Raw genomic sequence first — 19,750 nt, 5'->3', positions numbered from 1 at the left:
GTCACTTATAAAAAGTGAAATGGTGTGGAGTGGGGAGGCAGGGGCTAGGGTAAGTCCTGGTCCCAGTAGAATACATTCAATATTATGGCTCCTCCATTAGTTTGGGCAACAGGAGTGGACCAAACAGTTTTATTAATAAAGATGTTCCTCCATTATGACACTTCATAAAGCCTTAAGCAACCAGCGTTCCTGAAGCCTTCAGGAGAAGAGCAGAAGCAGCACAACTGTTGGAGAGGCACCTCTATCCACCAATCTACATTTCACACTGCCAGCTTGCCTCCTCAAATCACCCATCAGGCACCCTGAGAAGGGTCTAACAGTTTTATAAGGGAGGATATACAGCCAGACTTTGAGCAACTTCCCTCTGCCATCACTAGCTCACGGTAATCAAGCAGCACCAGAGCATCCGAAGCCCCCTCCTTCCTTCCAGACCTTTGCTCTAGATGCCTTAGACAGGATGGCCGAAGTTTTAATTACCCTGTGTTAATGAGTCAGAGCTGTCTCATTATATAGACTTAGTTAATACCTTTCAACTTTAATGGCAATGCTGAAGTTTACAGCTAACACTTGGTTGCACTAAGGCTGCCTTTCATCACTCAGTATGTTTTAAATGGGATTAGAAGATTTTAATAATGATTAGCAGCGCACACCACCCCCAGATTAGTTTCACTTAACAGATTCAATGAAAGCCTTACTTGAGGCACTGCTCTACATCCTCTGCAGACATTTTGGAGGCAGGGGCCTGCCTCTACCTCCCTTCTTGCCTTCAGACAGCGGCATGGGAGGGCCACGTCCCTGCTGGAGAATAGCTCTTGTCCCTCTGTGCAGAGGGGGCCAGGGGGAAGGGGGTCAGGGAAAAATGCGTCACCTGTCCTCTTAGAGAAGAAACCAGATAAATGACCTTGAGAAGAATCTTTTTTAAAAGCAGTATATATGTGGCACATTTAGAAGTCAGCTGTGTCACAGCAGACTCACTGTTGGGAAGTGATCGCGTACAGGATCCAAAAATAACAACCATTAAAGACCTAGCAACCAAAACATGTTTACATACCCACTGAAAGCCCACTAGCTGTGATGATATGGGGGGTACAGCAAGATCTGCTTATCTATTTTCGGTGGCCATTCCCTCTTCCCCCTCCTCACTTCCCTGAAAAGTTAGCTTTACAGCCTTTTTCTACATAGAAACAGTGAAGGAAAAGGAGGACAACGGGGCATACAGCATAAAAGACGGGGCTGGTACCAGCTACAGAGGGAAAGAGGCAGCTAATGGTTCAAAGAAATTACACCAGGAAGCAAAATAACTTTTTTTTTCCCTTTAAACTAAATGGGGGAAATCACCACTAGCTTCACAGTAATTGTCTCCAGTCTCCTGTTCAAATTAGTTTGGCTCTGCTGTACCTTCTCCTTCTCCCGTGACCTCCCATGCTACTGCATGTCTCAACGCAGCATTTGCAAGAGGCAGATCACTAATTTTAGCAAGCGGAAAAGGACCAGGCGATTTGTCCCCATGCCCACTGCCCCAACTGACAGTGAAATCCAGAAGCCCATCCCATCTTGCTCAGGACCAAAGCAGCCTGTTCCTGTGCAGCAGGAGCAGCCCACCAAAACCTAAGTGCACTCCTCAAACAGGGGAACACCCAAAAGAGCAGGAGTCTGCAAGGATAAAAACACACCAATGGATCGGGCACGGGATCAAAGGTTTAGAAATGAGAAAGGAACAGAGATGCTGGAGCCATGGTGGTGAAAGGACCCAGCGTGCCAGGCGTTATCCCAAAAATGTTGACCCTGATAACCCAGGAGGCTCAACAGTCACCGACACCCTCCCATTCAAAATGGCTTTTTTCCTAAGCAAAATGCACCCAAAGGTCTTAGAGAATCAGGAAAAAAGGCTGAATCCTGCAAGCAAGTCTCCCTTCTCCAGTGCCAGCCACAGTTTGGCTTGCTTTTGAGCTGGGAAAAAGCCTCCCATGCTATAAGCAGTAACACAGCACCACTTAGGCGTGCATTTGTGTGCCTGGGTGATTACCTTAGAGAAAGCTCAAAACTCTGGATCATACAGACTCTGATGGGAGCCATAGGCCCTCAGCACTTGTGGGAAGGTCAGGATGTTTCTGAAGCAGATCACACAGAGATGACTGCCCCTTTTTGTTCCCTGTGTTTGAAGACAAGGGTCTTGATCTTTGGGAATGAGGGAATGAACCGAGATAGGTGCAGTCCCCTCTGACCCTTATTAAGGCTTCACTAACACGAGTCCACACGAAGAAGCCATTTCTGATGGGATGATCCACAGTGGCTTGTCAAGGGTCAGGGTTTAGTGCCAAAAGGCAGCACAAGTTGCTGGGGAAACAATGCAGCACACGCTTCAGAGGTCGAGCCCTGCCGACAGCTGCTGGCCACCACCAGCCTCCCAACTTCAAATTCGGATTTATTTTTTATATTCAAAGCTACCAATTGTGTTATCCTGTCCAGCTCATGCAATGATCCAATTTTACTCCACTTGCCCCAGGAAGCACAACTCATCGAACATTCATTTTAGCTGATGATCGTTCCACAGCCGTCTGTACAGCTCTTGGGAACCACTGTGCTTCCACAGCAGTACTGCTGCGCATTAGCGGTGAGCAGAATTTGTAAAGGCTCTTAAAAACCTTCAACGTGAAGCTGATGTACAGAATACAGGACAAAAAATGCATGTAAGACATTAGGACTTACAGGGAGAGACTCAGAGCTCCACGTATTTAGTTAGTCTGAAGGACTGTTAAGGGATGACTTGATCAGTCAGCAAACACCTACAGACATCAGAAATTTGATAGGAAGGATCTTCTGTTTAACAAACAAAAATTAACAAGATCCACAGCCTGGAAGCTGCAGCTGAACAGGTTTAGACTGGAAATAAGGCATAATTTTTCCTCACCAGTGAGAGCAATTAACTATTAGAACAACTTAACCAAGGGCTGTGGTGAATTTTCCATCACTGGAAATATTTTAAATCAAGCTTGGATCATCATTATTTAATACATGCTCTGGTTTGAACAGGTATTGAAGGACGTTCTAGGAAACTGTGCACGAGGTCAGGTTAGATCACAATGAATCATACCGGTATGAATTACCCGGATTCTAACATTTCAATATTAACATGAAGAATTGTCAGAATTACCCATAAGCAGCAGTCTGGAACAGCGAAAGGAGGAAGCAACCACCTTTATATGTCATTTGTGGGAGATTGTGGGAGATTAAATTTAAATACATTGTTGTTTGCCTTAATTGCTTGTTTGAATCCGATTTTAAGGTTGTATGATTGAAGTCCTCACATCATTAAGTGCTCAAATACAGCTAATACATTTTATAAATGACTTGCACAATTTCACAGGCAAAGAAGTTCAAGATAAAAAGCAGCCTACAAAAAAAAAAAAAAGGAAGATCACCTGCAAGTGGATAGAAAATGCTTCAGATGAGACTAGTGCTAGAATGATCAAAAAACTGAGAAGTCCTAACTGTGTGTTTTTAAAGAGCCCCAGTCCCCAAGAGTTACCAGATGAGATTTTTGACCCATTTCTGTGCTATAAAAATAAATGCGTCACAGAATTCACATGCAGTCTCAGAGGACATGCCCTGGGGATGCAGAATTATCTTTAATTGCAATTGAGAGACCCACAAGTGGCATTAAGATATTAAATACACTGAAGAATTGGGGGGGGAGATGGGAGAGGGGGAGTACCCTGGGATCGGTTAGAGCTCCCAAACGCGTCACAGCCATAATAGTTTGGCAACCCGACATCCAACGGTTGCAGCCAGGAAAACAAAGTGTGTGCACTTCACTAAATATCTAATTAAAAGCCACAGTTCTACCCCACCCCTTCCCCTAGAAAAGGCATCTTAGCATTTTGAGGTTCAAACACTTCAGAACAGACAATCCCAGTTCTCCCTGGACTCTGCACAGGGCTGTACTTCCACAGAAGCCCCAGTTTCTAATAGCTCCCATTCAAATAGCCCCAGCAGTAATTGCACAATTCCCCTGTTCCTCCCATTAATGCAGCATGTGAGTCGCCAAGACACTGTGCCACCGAGTGCCAGAGAAACCCTAAGCTTGGCTTTGGGAAAGCACTATCTTTATTGCAGAACCAAGCAAAATGCAACGGAAAGGTGCCTTCCCAGGCAGGTGAGCCTACGAGAAAGGTTGTATGACTGAAAAGGGGATGTGACTCATTCAAAGCAATAATCGTTTGCCCTAGGAAAGCGAGCAAAAGTTTTGCAAGGCCATAGCCAACTCTAGCATGCTGTCCATGGAGGAAAAATTCACAATGGTTTGGGTGTTGGTTTTTTTTGGTGTTTTTTTTTTTTTTTTGCATGCCCAAAATAGACTACAGCAGTTTGGGGTTCACGTAACACAAACCATCGACTGTCACATTCTCAGCTGCTTTACAGAATATGCTACAGCAGCTAACTCATCCCGACAGAGAACGAGTATCTGTCCTTTGGTTAAATAGCCTTGAAAGAAGATGAGCAATGTTATCAGAAAACATTAACAAGAGATCAGCATGTTTTCTCTGGGCTGCGTGGGTCTCATGGAAAACACCAGCAGAATAACAATACGCCACAAAGCAAGGCAGATTTCATTACTTTGGAGTGCCTGCACTTGCTCATAACCTGGATTTACACACTGCAAATCCTCTGATCTGATTACCTCCAGTGATCACGTAAAACACCGGCTTTAAACTCTTTGCCTCAGTGATAAAACAGCCACTTTGATTCACAACGACACATTCACAATAAAGTATACTGTAAACGTACCTGTCCACAGCCAGGGGCATTGCACACAAACGGCCTGTCGTCTCCCATATTTCATGCAGCTGAGCTAAGCTGAGGAGAGAGGAGAGAAGAGGAAATTGTTAAATAAGCTAAAAAAATTAAAAATATCAAGAGCAGAAGCTGCCCTTTGCAGGGCTGTAATTAATCAACGCCACGCTCACAGGGAAGGAGGATCTCTTTGTGCCCCAGACACGATCAGGGAAGAGAAATTAATCCAACCCAAGTTTAAATAAGACTTTGGAGGGCCCAGTCAATTTTTCACGTATGAAGAGAAAGCGCTGCATCACAGCTAGAAGAGCTCACTGGTAACTGTGACAAAGTGAGACAGTATGGGCTAATGGGTAGGAAAGGGACAGGAGTTTTCCACACTTGTGCTCCCACCAAGGCCCACCACCAATTCTCCAGAGGATCAAGGGACTTTCTGCATCTCAGTGTCACCACCTGCAAGATGGGGACAACACTCATCTCTTGGAAAGGACTGGCCGGTGCAGCAAAGACCTACGAAACATCCCCCCCGATGGAGGGTGTCGAGGAAGGGCACAGCCTGCTTCACCCTCCCTTAGTATTTACAGTAGAAAGTACAGACACATAAGCAAAGACAGTGACAATCTACAGGAAAAAAAAAAGAAAAGTGCAAGCAAGAAGCGATCAAATAAATCCAAGTCCTCTCTATGTACAAGTTATATTTTCAATGGGAGAGAACTAAAATTTGTCATTTAATTAATTAAGGGATTATAGGAGTGGTGCTCCGTTTTACAAGGCAATAATCTGGCTCCCTAGTGGGTAAACTACAAGGCTGATGGCAGGGGTAGTTTATCACAGATTATAGCCAAGGATAACAAAACACTCAGTCCTATTATGCTACAAGTGAAGCTATTCTTATTAATAAAAAATAAGAGTAAATAAAGTAACCCCCACCACCTCAAATTCAAGAAATAATGGTTCCCTCCACCCACTGATATTTTTATAGCAGGATTTTAAAAAGCTATAATAAAGCAAATGCTATCTCTTCAGGGGGTTTACTGTGCGAACATGTTCTGGCTGTTCATGTTGCTTCCAGCATCTCTTACTCCAAGTTCAGCACTTGGCTTCAGAGACTCATGTCAGCCTGCTAAAGCCAAGAGCAGAAATGAAACCAGAACGCAGCCAAAATGCATTCACGAAGACACAGGCTCTTTTAGTTAGCTTTTTGCATTTCTAACCATTAATACACGCACGCACACACACACACACTGAGCAGCAGTGAGAGGGTGGGGAGAGTTGTTATTTTTAGGAGCTATATGAGAAAGTGCTCCAAGAATGCAACATAGCAGCAGAGGGTGAATGCATGTGCTACAGAAAACAGTCCCCTTTTCAATAAAAGCAAAAGACACAGAAATCAATTATTGCTTAATATGAAAAAAAGATTATTTTTCTATTAACATGTGCTAGGGCAGTGTGCAGCTAAAATGGGTGGCTACAAGAGGTGGAATTCCCCTCCCTGAGCGTGGCTCAGCCGCACCACACAATAGCAACAACCAAAAGCTATGAGAAAGTAGCTGCCAGTTCTTCTCCCACAAAAAGGGGAGAGAAGTCCACAACACTAGACTATGTTTGGATTTATTAAGCAAAACTCCAGGGCCTATGCAAACAAGAACTCGCAAAGGATAAATAGCCCTCTCACAAATGGAACAGGCAAGCAGCCAAAACGCTCCCTCGCATAGGACAAGCGTAATAATAAAGGCAATAAAGATGGCCAGGAACATCCACCCACCACAGCAGCCCCCCAGAAAAGCACACAGAAGTGACATGGGGCTTGCAGAACTGGAGAGTGGTGTGGCAGGAGACAACAGCAGCTCTATGTCTTCACTAGGAAGATTAAACCCTGGCGAAGACTAGCCTTGAGGTGACACGGGTACAGATGACACCAAGATGAGTCTGAATGAGGACACATTAAAAAGATAGGACTCTTCGTACCATCCTCCTGAACTTCTAACAAAGCTTCAAACTGGGAACTTGAGAAACCAAAATACTGACCCATTGTTCTTGCCTGCTAAACAAATGGGATCTCACCTCCACCTGATCCTCCTCCAAGAGGAATCTCCTTCAGGCCCTGAAGTAGCTGACTTACATGCACCTGCTGCATCCTAACAGTGGACATACGAGCCGCTGTCATGACCTGCTCTGGAGGCACAGAGAAGCCCAGGCTTCCTCAGGAAGTTTTAACATGCAAAAGCAGCCTCTAGCAAGGAGGGATGAAGAGGTCAAACCTTCTTGTAATAGCAAACCACTGCTCAGATCAACTCCCTGATACTGCAAAGAAGAGAAGCACAAAACTCATTAAACACTTTTTATCACCTTCAGTCAAGGTCCAAAAATATTGCACCTAAACCTTCCACTTAGCTGCACAAAAAGCTACAGCTCTGAATGAGTCAAGAGACAGTGCTTAGTCCATCACCCACTCCTAGCAGAGGGCAGCCTACTAATTACTATTCTTTCTGTAAGAAAATAACAAGAGAAATCAGATCAGACACAAAGGAAACTCGATGACTGCTATTTTACCATCACCTCTGCAGTATGGTGGCAGGTAAGACTATGGTTATCAGGATACAGACCAAATAAAAGTCAAGAATTGCTGTCTTGGTCAACCTGGACCTTGTTTTTCCCCCTCCCAACGGTCAGACTGTGACCAGTCTCACTTTGCGCCTCTCTTCCTTGTTGATAAGAGATAAGGATCTGTCCCACAGCTCTCAGCACGGCCAAGGCTCCCAGGAGCTGCAGTCAGTGTTGTCTATCAAGCTGAAGGTAGAAGTGAGAGTCGTTAGTTCCAAATTTCTTAATCCCTATTTAGTCAATGATTTGTGCAGGCTTTGACAAGTTGGTTACCTGCCTACAAAGTGAGGGGCAGAACTTTGCACTTGTGGGGGCTCACAGGTTCATGTTTGAACAGCGCTTTGACAGTGTAATTAACACCAGGAATGACCATGCTTACAGCTAGCAAGCTAAGCGCGTGGCCATGTGAGAGCCTGAAAGCTCCTCTCCGAGTCCTCACAGCCAGGTATGCTGGTGAACTGCTCTACAAAGGGAGCCTGGGGCATCAGACTTTACAGTTTGTTCTCAAACTAACCACAAAAATCAGAAGTCCTCTGCCAGTCCAGCACCGCATTCAGCAATTGTCAAGTGATTAAGCAGCTCCAAGTTAAAAGCTATGGTATTGAGACAGCAGCAAAGTCACAAAACTTTAAAGGACAGTTGTAATGCCCCTTGCTGTCAAAGTCAGGCTGGTGCTGGAAGTATTCGAAGACTGTTTAAATCACCCTCCTACGTTTAAGCTCGGTTGTGTGGGATGAGGTTGGGGATGTGTTTATTCCATCAACAAACAAGTCTTACTGTTAAACATGCAGCATAATTATTATGGAGGGAGACTGCTGTATTTCACAGGGCAGCCAACCCTATGCTTTTTTAATTAACACAGGTCAAAGATCTGTCCTTACCGCTGTCACTTAAGTGGCCTGCTGCCTTCACCAATATGAAGAACTTTGGGGTCTCTCTAGCTCATATTTATGCTTCTGATGCATATAAAAGCTATTTGAGAAATTAAAGAAATGGATCAGCTGTCACTCCTGGGGCTTTGATAACACTAACTGAAATGGAGAGCAGAAAAAACAAAACAAAAACCCAATGGCATTTCAGGCTGCCTGCCAGCTACTTCTGATAGCATAACAAGCAGCTCTATTAAAAAAAATCGGAACCAACACACTGCAAAAACCTCAGTTTACTTGATCTTGCAAAGTGTCAGGAGGATTCACTCATTCTTTAAAGAAAGATTTAGCTGCTCATTCACTACAGAATATGACTGGTATGTACATACATGTGCTCAGATTTATATCTCATTTAGTCAGGATAAATTGCTTCAATAAATTCTATTCTTAAGAACAGGCAGAATAAGCAGATGATTGGATACTGGGAACACATTCTCATTCCTCTTCCTGCAGCCGCGGGACAGTATTTCACTGTTTTGATGATTTTTAGCATGTTGGAAACAGCAAGGGGAAGCAGAGAAATGCAGACAGATTACTGAAGCGTGCTTCAAAGTTCTGTCAGCACAGACCTGACAAGCAGCTGCTGTCTCACGGAAAACTGAAGAGACATTTTCAACCAAAATAGACTGTGCTCAAGTCTGTATGAGTTTTTCTCTCTCTCTTGCCTTATTAGCTGATGCAAATAACCTACAGGCTGTCTGTAAAAAGAAGTAAACCCAAAGCCGCACTTCGCAGCAGTCTCAAGTGTGTTGTGCTAATAATCAGGCACCCCTTGGAGTTTGTACAGGGTATTTAAGAGTACAAATTTTCTGAAGACTAGCTTGCATAGAGCAGCACTCTCAACAGGAGCAACTCCTCTGGAGCACGCACAGCATGCAGAAAAACAGAATAAACATGAGCTTTGCATCCAAGAGTGCATCTGCTCTGTTGTGGATCTCATTCCCACCTTCAACCTCAACTTTAACGTCTCAAAGCAACTGCAGCATCACAAGAGAATGTTTGCAAAGCCGGACAAGTGTAGCGAGGACAACAGCCACACTTCACCATTTCTCCAGCACTGCTTATTCAAGGGTGTCAGCACCGACAGAGCAATGACGACTTTTTCCTGAAGTTAATCTTGTTCTTGATTTGTTGGGGATATTGCCTCTTCCTACTTCTGGCAAGGAGATAAATGAGAACTATTATGTGGAGTGGTTCTGTGCATGCCAGGATGCTGGGCTGACATGAAGCTGACACAGGAGGCACGTGTTGTGATAGCATCCGAGAGACGAGGGGCTCTTCTCCAAACAAAGTAAGGCAGAGCGCCAGAGCAACGTTCACCCGAGTCCTGTTCCCAGCTCCATCACTACCCTGTGCTGTGGTCCTGGGTGACCGACTTATGATTGCTTTGCAGCTAGAGAAAACAAACCTTCTAGAGATTAAATGCATACCCACATAGGCTCCACTTACTCAACTGCTCCATGCATGGCATTTGCAGGGTATTTAAAGATATTTAAGATATTTAAAGTTTTGATTCCACGAGGAACTCATGCGCAAAGCCTTTTGTGAATTCAGGTCCTTAGCTGGGAGGGATCGCATGCATTTTTTAAAGGAAAAAGTAATCAAGTCACAGCTGATGTGTAATAAAGTTAAGTATTTTGCTGTGTGTGCTATGAGGCAGCATGTTTTAAATGTCCATTAACAAGAGAGCATTTTGGGCAGCCTGAGGCCTTACTGATAGCAGAGGGCTTATATTAAGTTCAAAAGAATTACAAGACACTGTTTTGGAGATGATTATTGGTCTGATGAAGAAAGAATTGGAGACAATCTACTTTGAGGCTTTGGAAAATCTGAGTCAAGAGTGTGAACATGGTGGCGCGGACGCCACATCAATTTTGTTTGCAATACACCAAGCATGCTGCAGATTGCTTAATAAATAATTCAGTCAGCAGACCCACCTGAAACTTGCTGGAAGAATTCCCTTGTGAAGAGTCAAGAGAATTAAAAAAGAAAACCCTCAAACAAATCAAAATATCAAATTAGCACCTGCAGAACTCAACCCATACAAAATCCCCTTAGAACCATGGAGACTCATAAATGAAAAATCTATCACGGGCTGAACCTGGGCACAAGAGCTTACTCTGAGCGATGAAGAAGGTGGCAATTCGCCCCTGTAACAGGCATTAGGAGACCTACAGGCTTTGTTACAGCTACACAAAGAGACTACTTACCACTTTTGAACCGTTTTGTCTTCTCAAAGTTTAAACCTAACAGAAGGCGGCCTTCTCCACATTTCCAAATATATACCTATTACCTTAGATCAAATATATGTAGAACTATGTTTTAACTAACCTGTTTGCAATGCCTGGTGTAGACAGGATCGACTGTAATCCAAGGTAGCCGTGAGGATCCCTAATCTAGGCAAGTCCCTGCAAAGGGAAGGCAGACAGATGGAAGTGTTGAGTTCTGCCTGCAGCACCAGTGCCAGCACAGGCAGATTACATGCTGTGATGTTTTCTGTGCCTCCTCCTAAGTGATGGAAGCAGAAGAAAAGGGTCTTCCCAAAGAGCTGTGTAAGGCCACGGTCAGAGCTGGACAAGCCTTTGCCAATTTTGTGACGACAAAGCATACTGTAATTTGGAGGAGATTCACAAACCCCTACTACCACCATTTTAGGGATGTAAAGCTCCACATACTTTTCAAATGGGCGCTTTGGAAGTTGCTTTGCTATTATTCTTCCTTATGACTTTTCACAGAAGTCTGCCAGGAAACGAGAGAGTGCAAATGAATTGCTGGGATGGGAAGCAGGAAGGGGGTCCAGTCTATGACCTTCTACTTGAGAGTCTTTTTAGTAGACAGGTCATTTCCCCCAGCCCAGGCCCTCCCTCTCTTGCACATAATTCTCCCCAGTCTAACAGGACAGTTCTGCCTTTTCCCACCATTACTGCTGAGTTTCTCTGTCATTCCTTTTCTCCACCAAAATCCACGCATGCACACACCTTACTCATCCCAATCCCCTACCGCCTCCCTGCATAAGGGCATTAGCTGGCAGGTACATTAAACACTAACAAAAGGTATAATTTTAAACTTGGCAATGAACCACAATCTAGGTATGAAGTTCTAGAGGGGTTAAAAGTGATGCCTAGGTTTGTATATAGACAGGATGATGCTGTCAAATTAAAATATGTATTTTACCCATCTAAACAGGCTCTTGGTACTCCAGCAAGAGCTAGAGGGGAAAAGGCTGCAGGTATCCAATGAAAGCTGAAACCTCCCCTTCCCATCCAAATGAACTGAGCTGCCCATCAGATCCTCTATTTAGGATGAAGAACTTGACTGGGACACTGGTCTGGGGATAAGCTGGTTTTTCTTACCTCGATAATCAAAATTTCCTCTTATTTAAAAGTTTAATTCTTCCTGCAGATACTAAAGTCAGCCCATATGCTACTTTCCCCCTGGTATATCAGTCCATAAACTGAAGTGGTCCCAAAGCATGTTAACTAACCCATTAAGAAAAAACTAAGCCCGTTATCCTAGTCTAGACAGACACCTAGGGGTAATATTTTAACTCCCTTAAAAGGAATTAGACATATTACATGCATCAACAACAGCAATGAAAGACCAGCCTTCCTGAAAAGGATTTCCCCCAGGACATGTGTTGGTACCTCATGGAACCCATTTTAAAAACTTCAATTTGGAAACAGTTTAGGAAGAGACATGAGAAGCAGGATACATGTTTTCAAAAGCACATTTGGCATTTATGGATCCTTTCATTCAAGATGCTCTATATCCTTTCAAGATGCACTATTTTAGCTTTACAGAGGAAAAGCGTTTCTGAGGTATGCCCGTAGCCACAGGACAAGTCATGGTTTTGGTTGGCAGCATTAGCCTGATGCCACAGAAAGGGCCACAGTCACACTCTTAATTGTCTTTAGTATTGTTACCCACAGCCACACTTTCACAAGCACACATTACCACAAATATCCCACACCCTAGCAGTAAGTACACTCGATTGCCCCAGTATGCATCAGGATCCAGGTATGAGCAGGGTTTTTGTGTTTGTGAAGCTTTTAGAGACCTGTTCCAGTTGAATTACTGACAAGTAGCTGAGGTCTGGAAGCAGTCTCAAGCCCAGATTTGTAAATCTGAGTCATGCCTCTTCTGGTTTGAAAAAGTCATGAGCAACTGGCCCTTCATCCCCTCCGAGGACATTGCTAGGTCTCTTACCCTTCCATGTCCAGCTGACTCCAACATTGGCCCGACATCTCCTGCGCCCAACAGCAGAACCCTCACAGCTCCCACCAACTGGAAAGCACTTTTTTTTCTGGACCACCTCAAATCCCCATCAAAAAAACCCTTTTCCTTGAACTCCAGTGTTAAGATGGGAGAAACTCCCAGGTCATTAACTCTGCTAAACATTGGGGGATAGAGTTGGTATGAAAAATGCTCTAAAAATAAGGCTCTATTGTGGTATTTCCATGTGACTATTGTTATTGCAGGAATGCTTGTGCCCAACACTCTTGCATCTGTGCCTTGCAAGACAAGCTGAAATACTTCAGATCCCAGTGAACACTTGGGCGTATGCAAAAATTGTTCTGCTTTGAGTTTGCCAGCACAGCTCCACAGCATAGCTCCCCTCTCCAGCATGAATACACTTACTAGTATACCAGTACAAGCACATTTATGGTTTATTCCCATAAATCATAAGGATAAACTTTACATTAATATAACCACAAAATTAAAGCTAGAGGTTGCACCAACCATGAAACAAAACCAAAAGAGCTGCAGAACAACCTCCTAAAAATAGGCTTAAAGTAGAACAGAAAACAAAAGCAAACTGCACGCTCTGCTGACAGAAGTCTTTCTCTGCTGAGATTTACTTGCCTAGGAAGACCTGAGTGAAGAATGAGCTGCAAAATGAGTTAGAAGAAAGAAAATTGCTAGAGACAGGGACATCAAGAGAAAGGACGCACCTAGGGAACTGACCGTAAGTTAAGATTGTCAGTGAAAGGTGCAGTGCAGAAACAAAAGGGCTGTTAGTTTCCCAGAGATGAACAGACGCCTGCAGGTACGATCAAGCTTCCTTCGCTCTATATTCTGCCTGTGCATGAGTTTATCTAAGGTTATTTTTCAGATTCCAGTGAAAAGCTTCAGTCTCCCATCGCGCTCTCTTACCCCTCAGATTTGCAGCCTCCAAAAGAACAAACAATTGCTTGAGCGCTGCACTGCGAAAAGGGACAATTTAGGGAATGTCAGCATCAGTTTTAAAAGTCTGCCAAGAGTTACGGCAACGATGGAAGGAGAGGTGGCGAGGAAAAGCAAACAAATCACAGAGGATAACTGCATTGGTGCCTCCGTGTCAGGATCAGTGCCGACACCACAGTGACTGCGGCACCCAGCCACCTGAAAAGGCTCTTATGAGGGGCTCTACGACAACGGAGTTCGTCTGAGACAGGCAATGCCGTCTGCAAGCAAAAAGAGGATACTCAGATGGTTCAGTGCAACTGCCCCAGTCCTGTATTACTGCAGGACATATACTGGCACAGAGATTATAACTGTTTTACTCTCCAAAATGAAAAAGCACCCTTCACAGTCAGATGTAAAACCTATCAGACACCAGCCTCAGGCGTGCAGGAACAAGTCCAAGCAAAGGTGCAGCTAAATGTAACATGTCTTTCTACCACAGGCAATACAGAAAACCTGTTTGCAATTGTCCCAGGCTATGAAATAGGTGAAAGAGTTTTCAAGAAGGGTGGAGGATCCAGGGAGAGCTATGACCTTTGTAGGAAAATTACAGTACTTAGCTGACAGCAGGAGCAAAGGCAGAACTGGATCAGAAATGGTGTTCTTATAATAATCCCCATATTTCCCCAAAAAAAGAGAAAGAAGTCTTCCCACAGAGGGCTTCATTACCTAGGATTATTGCGAGGTACAGCCTGGGTACTACTACACCTCTGGCAAGCGAAGCTTGTTTTCTCCTTGATGAAGTCACTGTGCTCCTCGCTACTCTTCTACTTTTGGCATGCCAGTTTAATGCAAAAGGTAAAACAGAGCTAGGAGTTAACTTTTTATGAGACTGAGCTACATGGGATTAATTCGCAGAGACTAATGAGTCGCAAGGCCATCCCAGATCAATTTGGGTAACTTTGTTGAGACCTGGGAGCCATGCCAAGAGCGTTAACAACCAGAGCGGCAATACAAACAAGCCTATTCAAACACAAATAGTGCTCAAGACGCTAGACCAAGCCCCAAGGACAGGCAGTACACTGCTACTGGGAAGAAGAGATAAAATCACAATAAACTAGATTATTATAGATGGCTGCACAGAATCTGTGCTGTAGCATACATCTTACTACAGGAGAATATACAAGATCGCAGGCAGACTTGAGACAGAATCTGTAATTGCCACTGGGAGCTGGAACTGGAAGAGAGGTTGGTTGCAATCAAAAACCAAACTGCTTTGGGTAAGTATGACGGAAAGAAAGTCAGACTAAGATGGCCATTTGTACTCCGCTAGCCAAAAGAGAAGGAAGCATAAGGCACTGCCCCAAGCTCTCAAAAATAGTAAAAGACTTCCCACTAAAATGCAAGGAAGGAAACATGTTGCTTTGAGACCGTTCCAGGAAAGGCTCTTTATTATTTTTCTAAGTGCAGTCATTAACAGCTCTCTGCCTCGAGCTTCCTGACCATCGAAATGAATATTCAGCACACAGTTCTCTGAATAGGTTGGGATCAGCAGGGTCACAGAGGCAGCAACAAGAGGCAGCTGCACCCAGAAAACGCACGGAGGGGAACCCAGTCCTTCCACAGCACTTGGCTGGGGTTGTGTCAGCATTCCCCATGCTACCCTGGATTAATGTACAATACTCCGGTGATGATTCAGAATGCCATAATCCGTTGTAAAGTGGGGTAAAAATGAATAGGTCAAGTTCTTCCCTAAAAAAAAAAATTAAAAAAAAAATCCAAAACAAGCCACATTTAGGTTTCCTTGTTGCAGGGTTAGCTCTACAAGACAAAGGGCTAGAGGCCCAACCTGCTTTTAGGTGCTTTGTAAAGTTAATTTGGCACCTAATTTCCACCAGTGAACGACTGCTGACTCTTGAACTAAATAAGATGCCTGCAGGGACTTAGGAATAGAGCTTGTTCCGCACCTTTGGGTGCCCAGATCTCTGTTTGACTATTGCCAGCTATTATACACCCAAAGACATTGCGAAAGATTTTAAGTTTTGCAGGGAGAGGCCACCACCAAGCCTAGTGAAAATGCGCAGGCTGCTGTTAGTCCTAGGCTTTGACTTTAAAGTTATTTTGGGGTGTGAGGGAAGGAGTGAGAATGTTTGCTTTGTAACCAAAAAGCTACAAGAGAGCTTAAAATTGTCACCTGGGAAAGAAGGCCAAAAGCCGACGCTATAAAATCTGCTTTAGAGGCATAACACCCTTATGCTTTATAAGCTTGATAAAGCAAACCCAACTGTATAAACTGGAATATTGGCAAGGAACTCACTTGAAGTAAATCTCCAACAGACATACAGTATTTAACAAGTCATTACAAGTTAACCTACAGCACAGGGTGAAAGCAAAGTCCAACCACGTACCATCTGACTGTACCTTTCTGGGTGTTCAGCACTGCTCTCAAGCTTGTGGAGGATCCCCTATCCACAACAGCAACCCCAAATAGTTGGGACACTATCACCTCGATAGCAAACATGCACTACGTCCTCGCTTCTCGCTTGCAAGTGCCTTAAAACAGCCATGGAGCGTCACCACCCCAGCGAGCTGTGGTTCCTGCTATCAGAAGAACGACCTTTCCTACCACGCATGATATTAGACCCTAAAGTGATTTAAAAAGCAGCTCTCCTCAACTCACACAGGAGCAAATTAACAGCCTGACTGCAAAGAGTATTTCCATGTGCTTTGGTAAAAAAGTCAAACCTCACATGAAGCAATGGCCACGAACAAGAGTCGCTCTCCTCCTCTCAGTGCATGAGCGATGGGATAGGGAAGCATTGTCAGCATCCTGTCAAACGTAAAACAAACTCCAGCAAAAGGAATAACATGGGCCCCAAACCAGCGCATCAGCCATGAGAGACTTCGCTGAGACCAGAAAAGCTTTTGCCCTGCAGTTAGAGCAACAAACCCCCTCGGCTGAGAGCTCCAGGCAGCCAGAAGGCTTTTCCCAGCACAGCTTCCACCCGTCCTCCCAACTACGCAACTTACACTGTTTATAACACTCTTATAAACACTAACAAGTTTACTGTTACCATAACAAAAAGTGTAATTCCTTAACGTTGCCGCCACATTAGGGTCTGGCAGGATAAAAAACATTATAGAAGCTCCATTGTCCAAGAGCCTGCTCGCACTGGCCAGCCTCCAGATCAGATCTGGCCTGGCCTCCAACTTCAGAGCGAGGTGTTAGAGAAAGTCTCGTGTCATCTCGGCACAACTGGGCCCCAGCTGAGCCACGGGTCTGCCTGTACATCACAGGCAGCACAAAGAGAAGGATACCGTGTTTTTTTAATCTATGCAGAACACCGTGGCAAAAAAAGCAAGTGAGACCAACTGCAAGAGTGATCTGGAACCATCTTCAGGAGGTCCTTCTGCTCTCTAACATCAAGCTGAGGGACACCGGTGTGCAGATGCCTTGTGAGCACTTCTACCATTTGGTGGTTTTGAGGTGTGAGGATGTCACATTTCATTGCACTAACAGCACGCATCCTCCTGCTCCTCCTTTCAGTGTCAGATTTCTGAGAGAGAAGTAGCTGCTGCTCTTCAAATACCTACTTTAACAAATCCTTGCCAAACATCACCGAAGCAGCTGTAGCTTGGCAAAACATGCTTTAACGCAGGCAAGGTTTCTCTAGTTAGGTGCCAAGTATCAGATTTCTAATATGAAAAGGCACCTGTCCAAAGTGTTTCAAAGCCTTTGATGAACATGAGACAAAATCCAACACAAACCAGCAAGTCAGCAACTTCCCCAGGCAAGAAGATGGAGAAAGACCATCTCTAAATCATCATCCAATTACTCATATGCCAAAGTTGTGCTTCCACTCCAAATTTCTGGAGGAAAGATGGACTCTACAGAGTGTCCCTAAGGTATTTACGGAAAAACACAAAGGAGAGACCAAACTGCAAGACACCGACAGCAGACAGAGCAGGACTCACTGGCAGCACCTGGATAAGAGTATTTGATGGGGGCACCTAGCCAGCTCCCATCAAATACAGCATCCAGCCTCAAACACTGCAATAAGCAGCAAGGCCCCAGGCATGGTTCACCATCAACTGGTTGCTCCAGGACCTCCTCCAAAACAGGAGGAACTACATGGAAGTCCCTGAGCCTCGCCACTGCTGTCAGACAAGTCTCCACTTAATTCCTACTGCTGCTGTCACCTTTGAGATCAGAGCAGACCCTGCGCTTTTGGCTAGACCCAGAGGTACATCTGTCACCAGGAGCAAGGTAACAACCTAAGCACAAACGCAGAGCGACAACAGATGAGAGCACACCTGTATCCAACTCTAGCCAAAGCAACACAGCACAAACCTTCCCCAAAATCTCAAGTAAAAAGCTTTTCTTTCCTCCTTCACACCACAACCAACTGAACCCTTGCAGCCTGCCAAAAAAGGGGCTCTAAGTAGACATCACCAGGTAGAAAATGTTTCTGGCGTTGCTTCCAGCAGGTTCGAATATGTAGCATGACGGCACACTGAGTAAACAGACGCTCTAAAAGGCAGACTCCAAGACGCACGCAGGCAGCCTCCAGATCTTGGCACTACAGCTCTCAGGTCGCCTTGTGCTTCTTCATTAGCGGTGATACATCTTCAGCTATATACTTCCTCACAGCAGGGACAACATATTGCAAGAGATCTACTACAGGAGAGAGAAATAATTCAAGTTTAAGAAAGAAAGGAAAAACCTAAGAGACCCACTGTTTCTTACTGAGTAGAGATAATTATAAGAAAGCCATGACAAGCCTTAGAGAATGCATTATTTTACCTAGGAAATGCCTAAGTGACCTAGAAACTGGAGTCCCATTTCCTGAAATTATTTAGCCGCTTAAGAGCCCTTATTTCAATGAAAGGGAGAAAAAAGATGCTGAAAATGGGACATAAGAGCCCAAGCCAAGCTTGAACATATTTTCCCCACAATGGTGTGTGAATAGTTTTAAAGGAAGACCAAAGTCAATGCTGCATGGAGTTAAGAACAGGAGAGCCCCTTATGTAAGTGACTACCTATGGATAAAACTCTTGTCAATGAATTAAAGTAACTGAAATAGCACCAGCGGGACAGGGGACAGAAAGGCACGGCACTCTTGTATGTACACATGGTCATAAAGTAAAAATATTTTGTCTCACCTGTTATTATTTACATCACATGTGGGCATTTTTATTTATTTAGCATTCAAAGGCACACACATTTTATGGCATCATTATTTGATATGCGAGCCCTAAAATCAGAGGGGAGCAAGAAATATTCCAAATATAAGCAATGTCTAGAAATCTGGTACATTATTGTGAGTTGTTTAACTAGAACTGCATTCTGCCTTTGGAATGATTGCGTTTTAGTGGTGAACAAAGCAATGATTTCCTATATATAGTTTACATAATTCAAAACGTGAAATCTTACATAGATGAAGGATACAGCGTCCTAAACGTGGATCATACAAACGGGTGCTCTATATGCATTAAAAATAGAGAGCTTTCCAAAAAACAAAGGAAAAGAAAGCAACATGGGCTAGGAAGATGAAAAACATCCACATGAAGAAGAGCGAGCATCCCTCAGGAAGTTTCTTACCACCTCCACCAGAAAACATACTCGCTCATTAAAATGCTGCCAACACACTCAGGATTGTGTTCAAAAAAAATCACGTTTCGTCATGTTTGCTTTGCACATGGCTCAGTCAGAGCGAGGATCTGGATGATGAGCAATGCTCACTCTTACATAAACTCTCCAGCTTTGTAACAGTGCACTCTGCCATATAAAGACTTCTAATCCGATTAAGGTTGTAGATAAACTTCCTCAGCTTCACTTTCATACAGTAAATCTACCCTGCGCTGCGGGATGCTCAGCTAAGTCTCTGCCTTCACATTTTCGGGACCCAACAGTTAACTCCAGGAGACGTGACACCCAGCTGCTGTCACCCCTGGTGACAATCTGCCTTTGGGTCTCAACTCCCTCTGCTGCTCCTCCTCTGGCTCTATTTTACCAACACTCAAAAAAGTAAGGGAATATTCCTACCCCAGGAACAGTGGAAGAATGGCCCATGAAAGGCTGCCAAGCCTACCTTCAGATCCTGCTGCAATGAGAACAGCATGAGGTAGAAGAAAACTTTACATTTCACTGCAAGGAGATTAATTGGCAAAGCTTTCCCTGCCCACACGCAACCTACTTCAACTTCACCAGCAGCAGTTCAACCTCACTTTCAAGACTTCTAAGGATTTCCAGCATCTTC

The 19,750-nt window shown here is 44.2% G+C and overlaps 1 protein-coding gene across 5 annotated transcripts in view; it reads right to left on the bottom strand.

The window, feature by feature from the left end:
* LOC104313723 (cyclic AMP-dependent transcription factor ATF-7) overlaps positions 1-19,750 on the bottom strand; it is a 70,349-nt gene that overhangs the window by 44,439 nt on the left and 6,160 nt on the right. The window contains exons 1-3 of one of the 5 annotated variants that reach the window (XM_069806294.1): positions 16,241-16,708; positions 10,659-10,735; positions 4,789-4,857 (exon numbers count right to left, since the gene is read on the bottom strand). In XM_069806294.1, coding sequence (XP_069662395.1) covers positions 4,789-4,836 — 48 coding nt within the window. In that variant the 5' untranslated portion in view covers positions 4,837-4,857; positions 10,659-10,735; positions 16,241-16,708. Of the gene's footprint in view, positions 1-4,788; positions 4,858-10,658; positions 10,736-16,240; positions 16,709-19,750 lie in introns of those variants that run through there. The other 4 variants (XM_069806293.1, XM_069806296.1, XM_069806292.1 and 1 more) reach the window with 4 other exon arrangements.

This window comes from Haliaeetus albicilla, chromosome 18, assembly GCF_947461875.1.
Source record: "Haliaeetus albicilla chromosome 18, bHalAlb1.1, whole genome shotgun sequence".
Taxonomy (NCBI): Eukaryota; Metazoa; Chordata; class Aves; order Accipitriformes; family Accipitridae; genus Haliaeetus; species Haliaeetus albicilla.
This window is presented reverse-complemented; position numbering and strand designations above follow the sequence as displayed.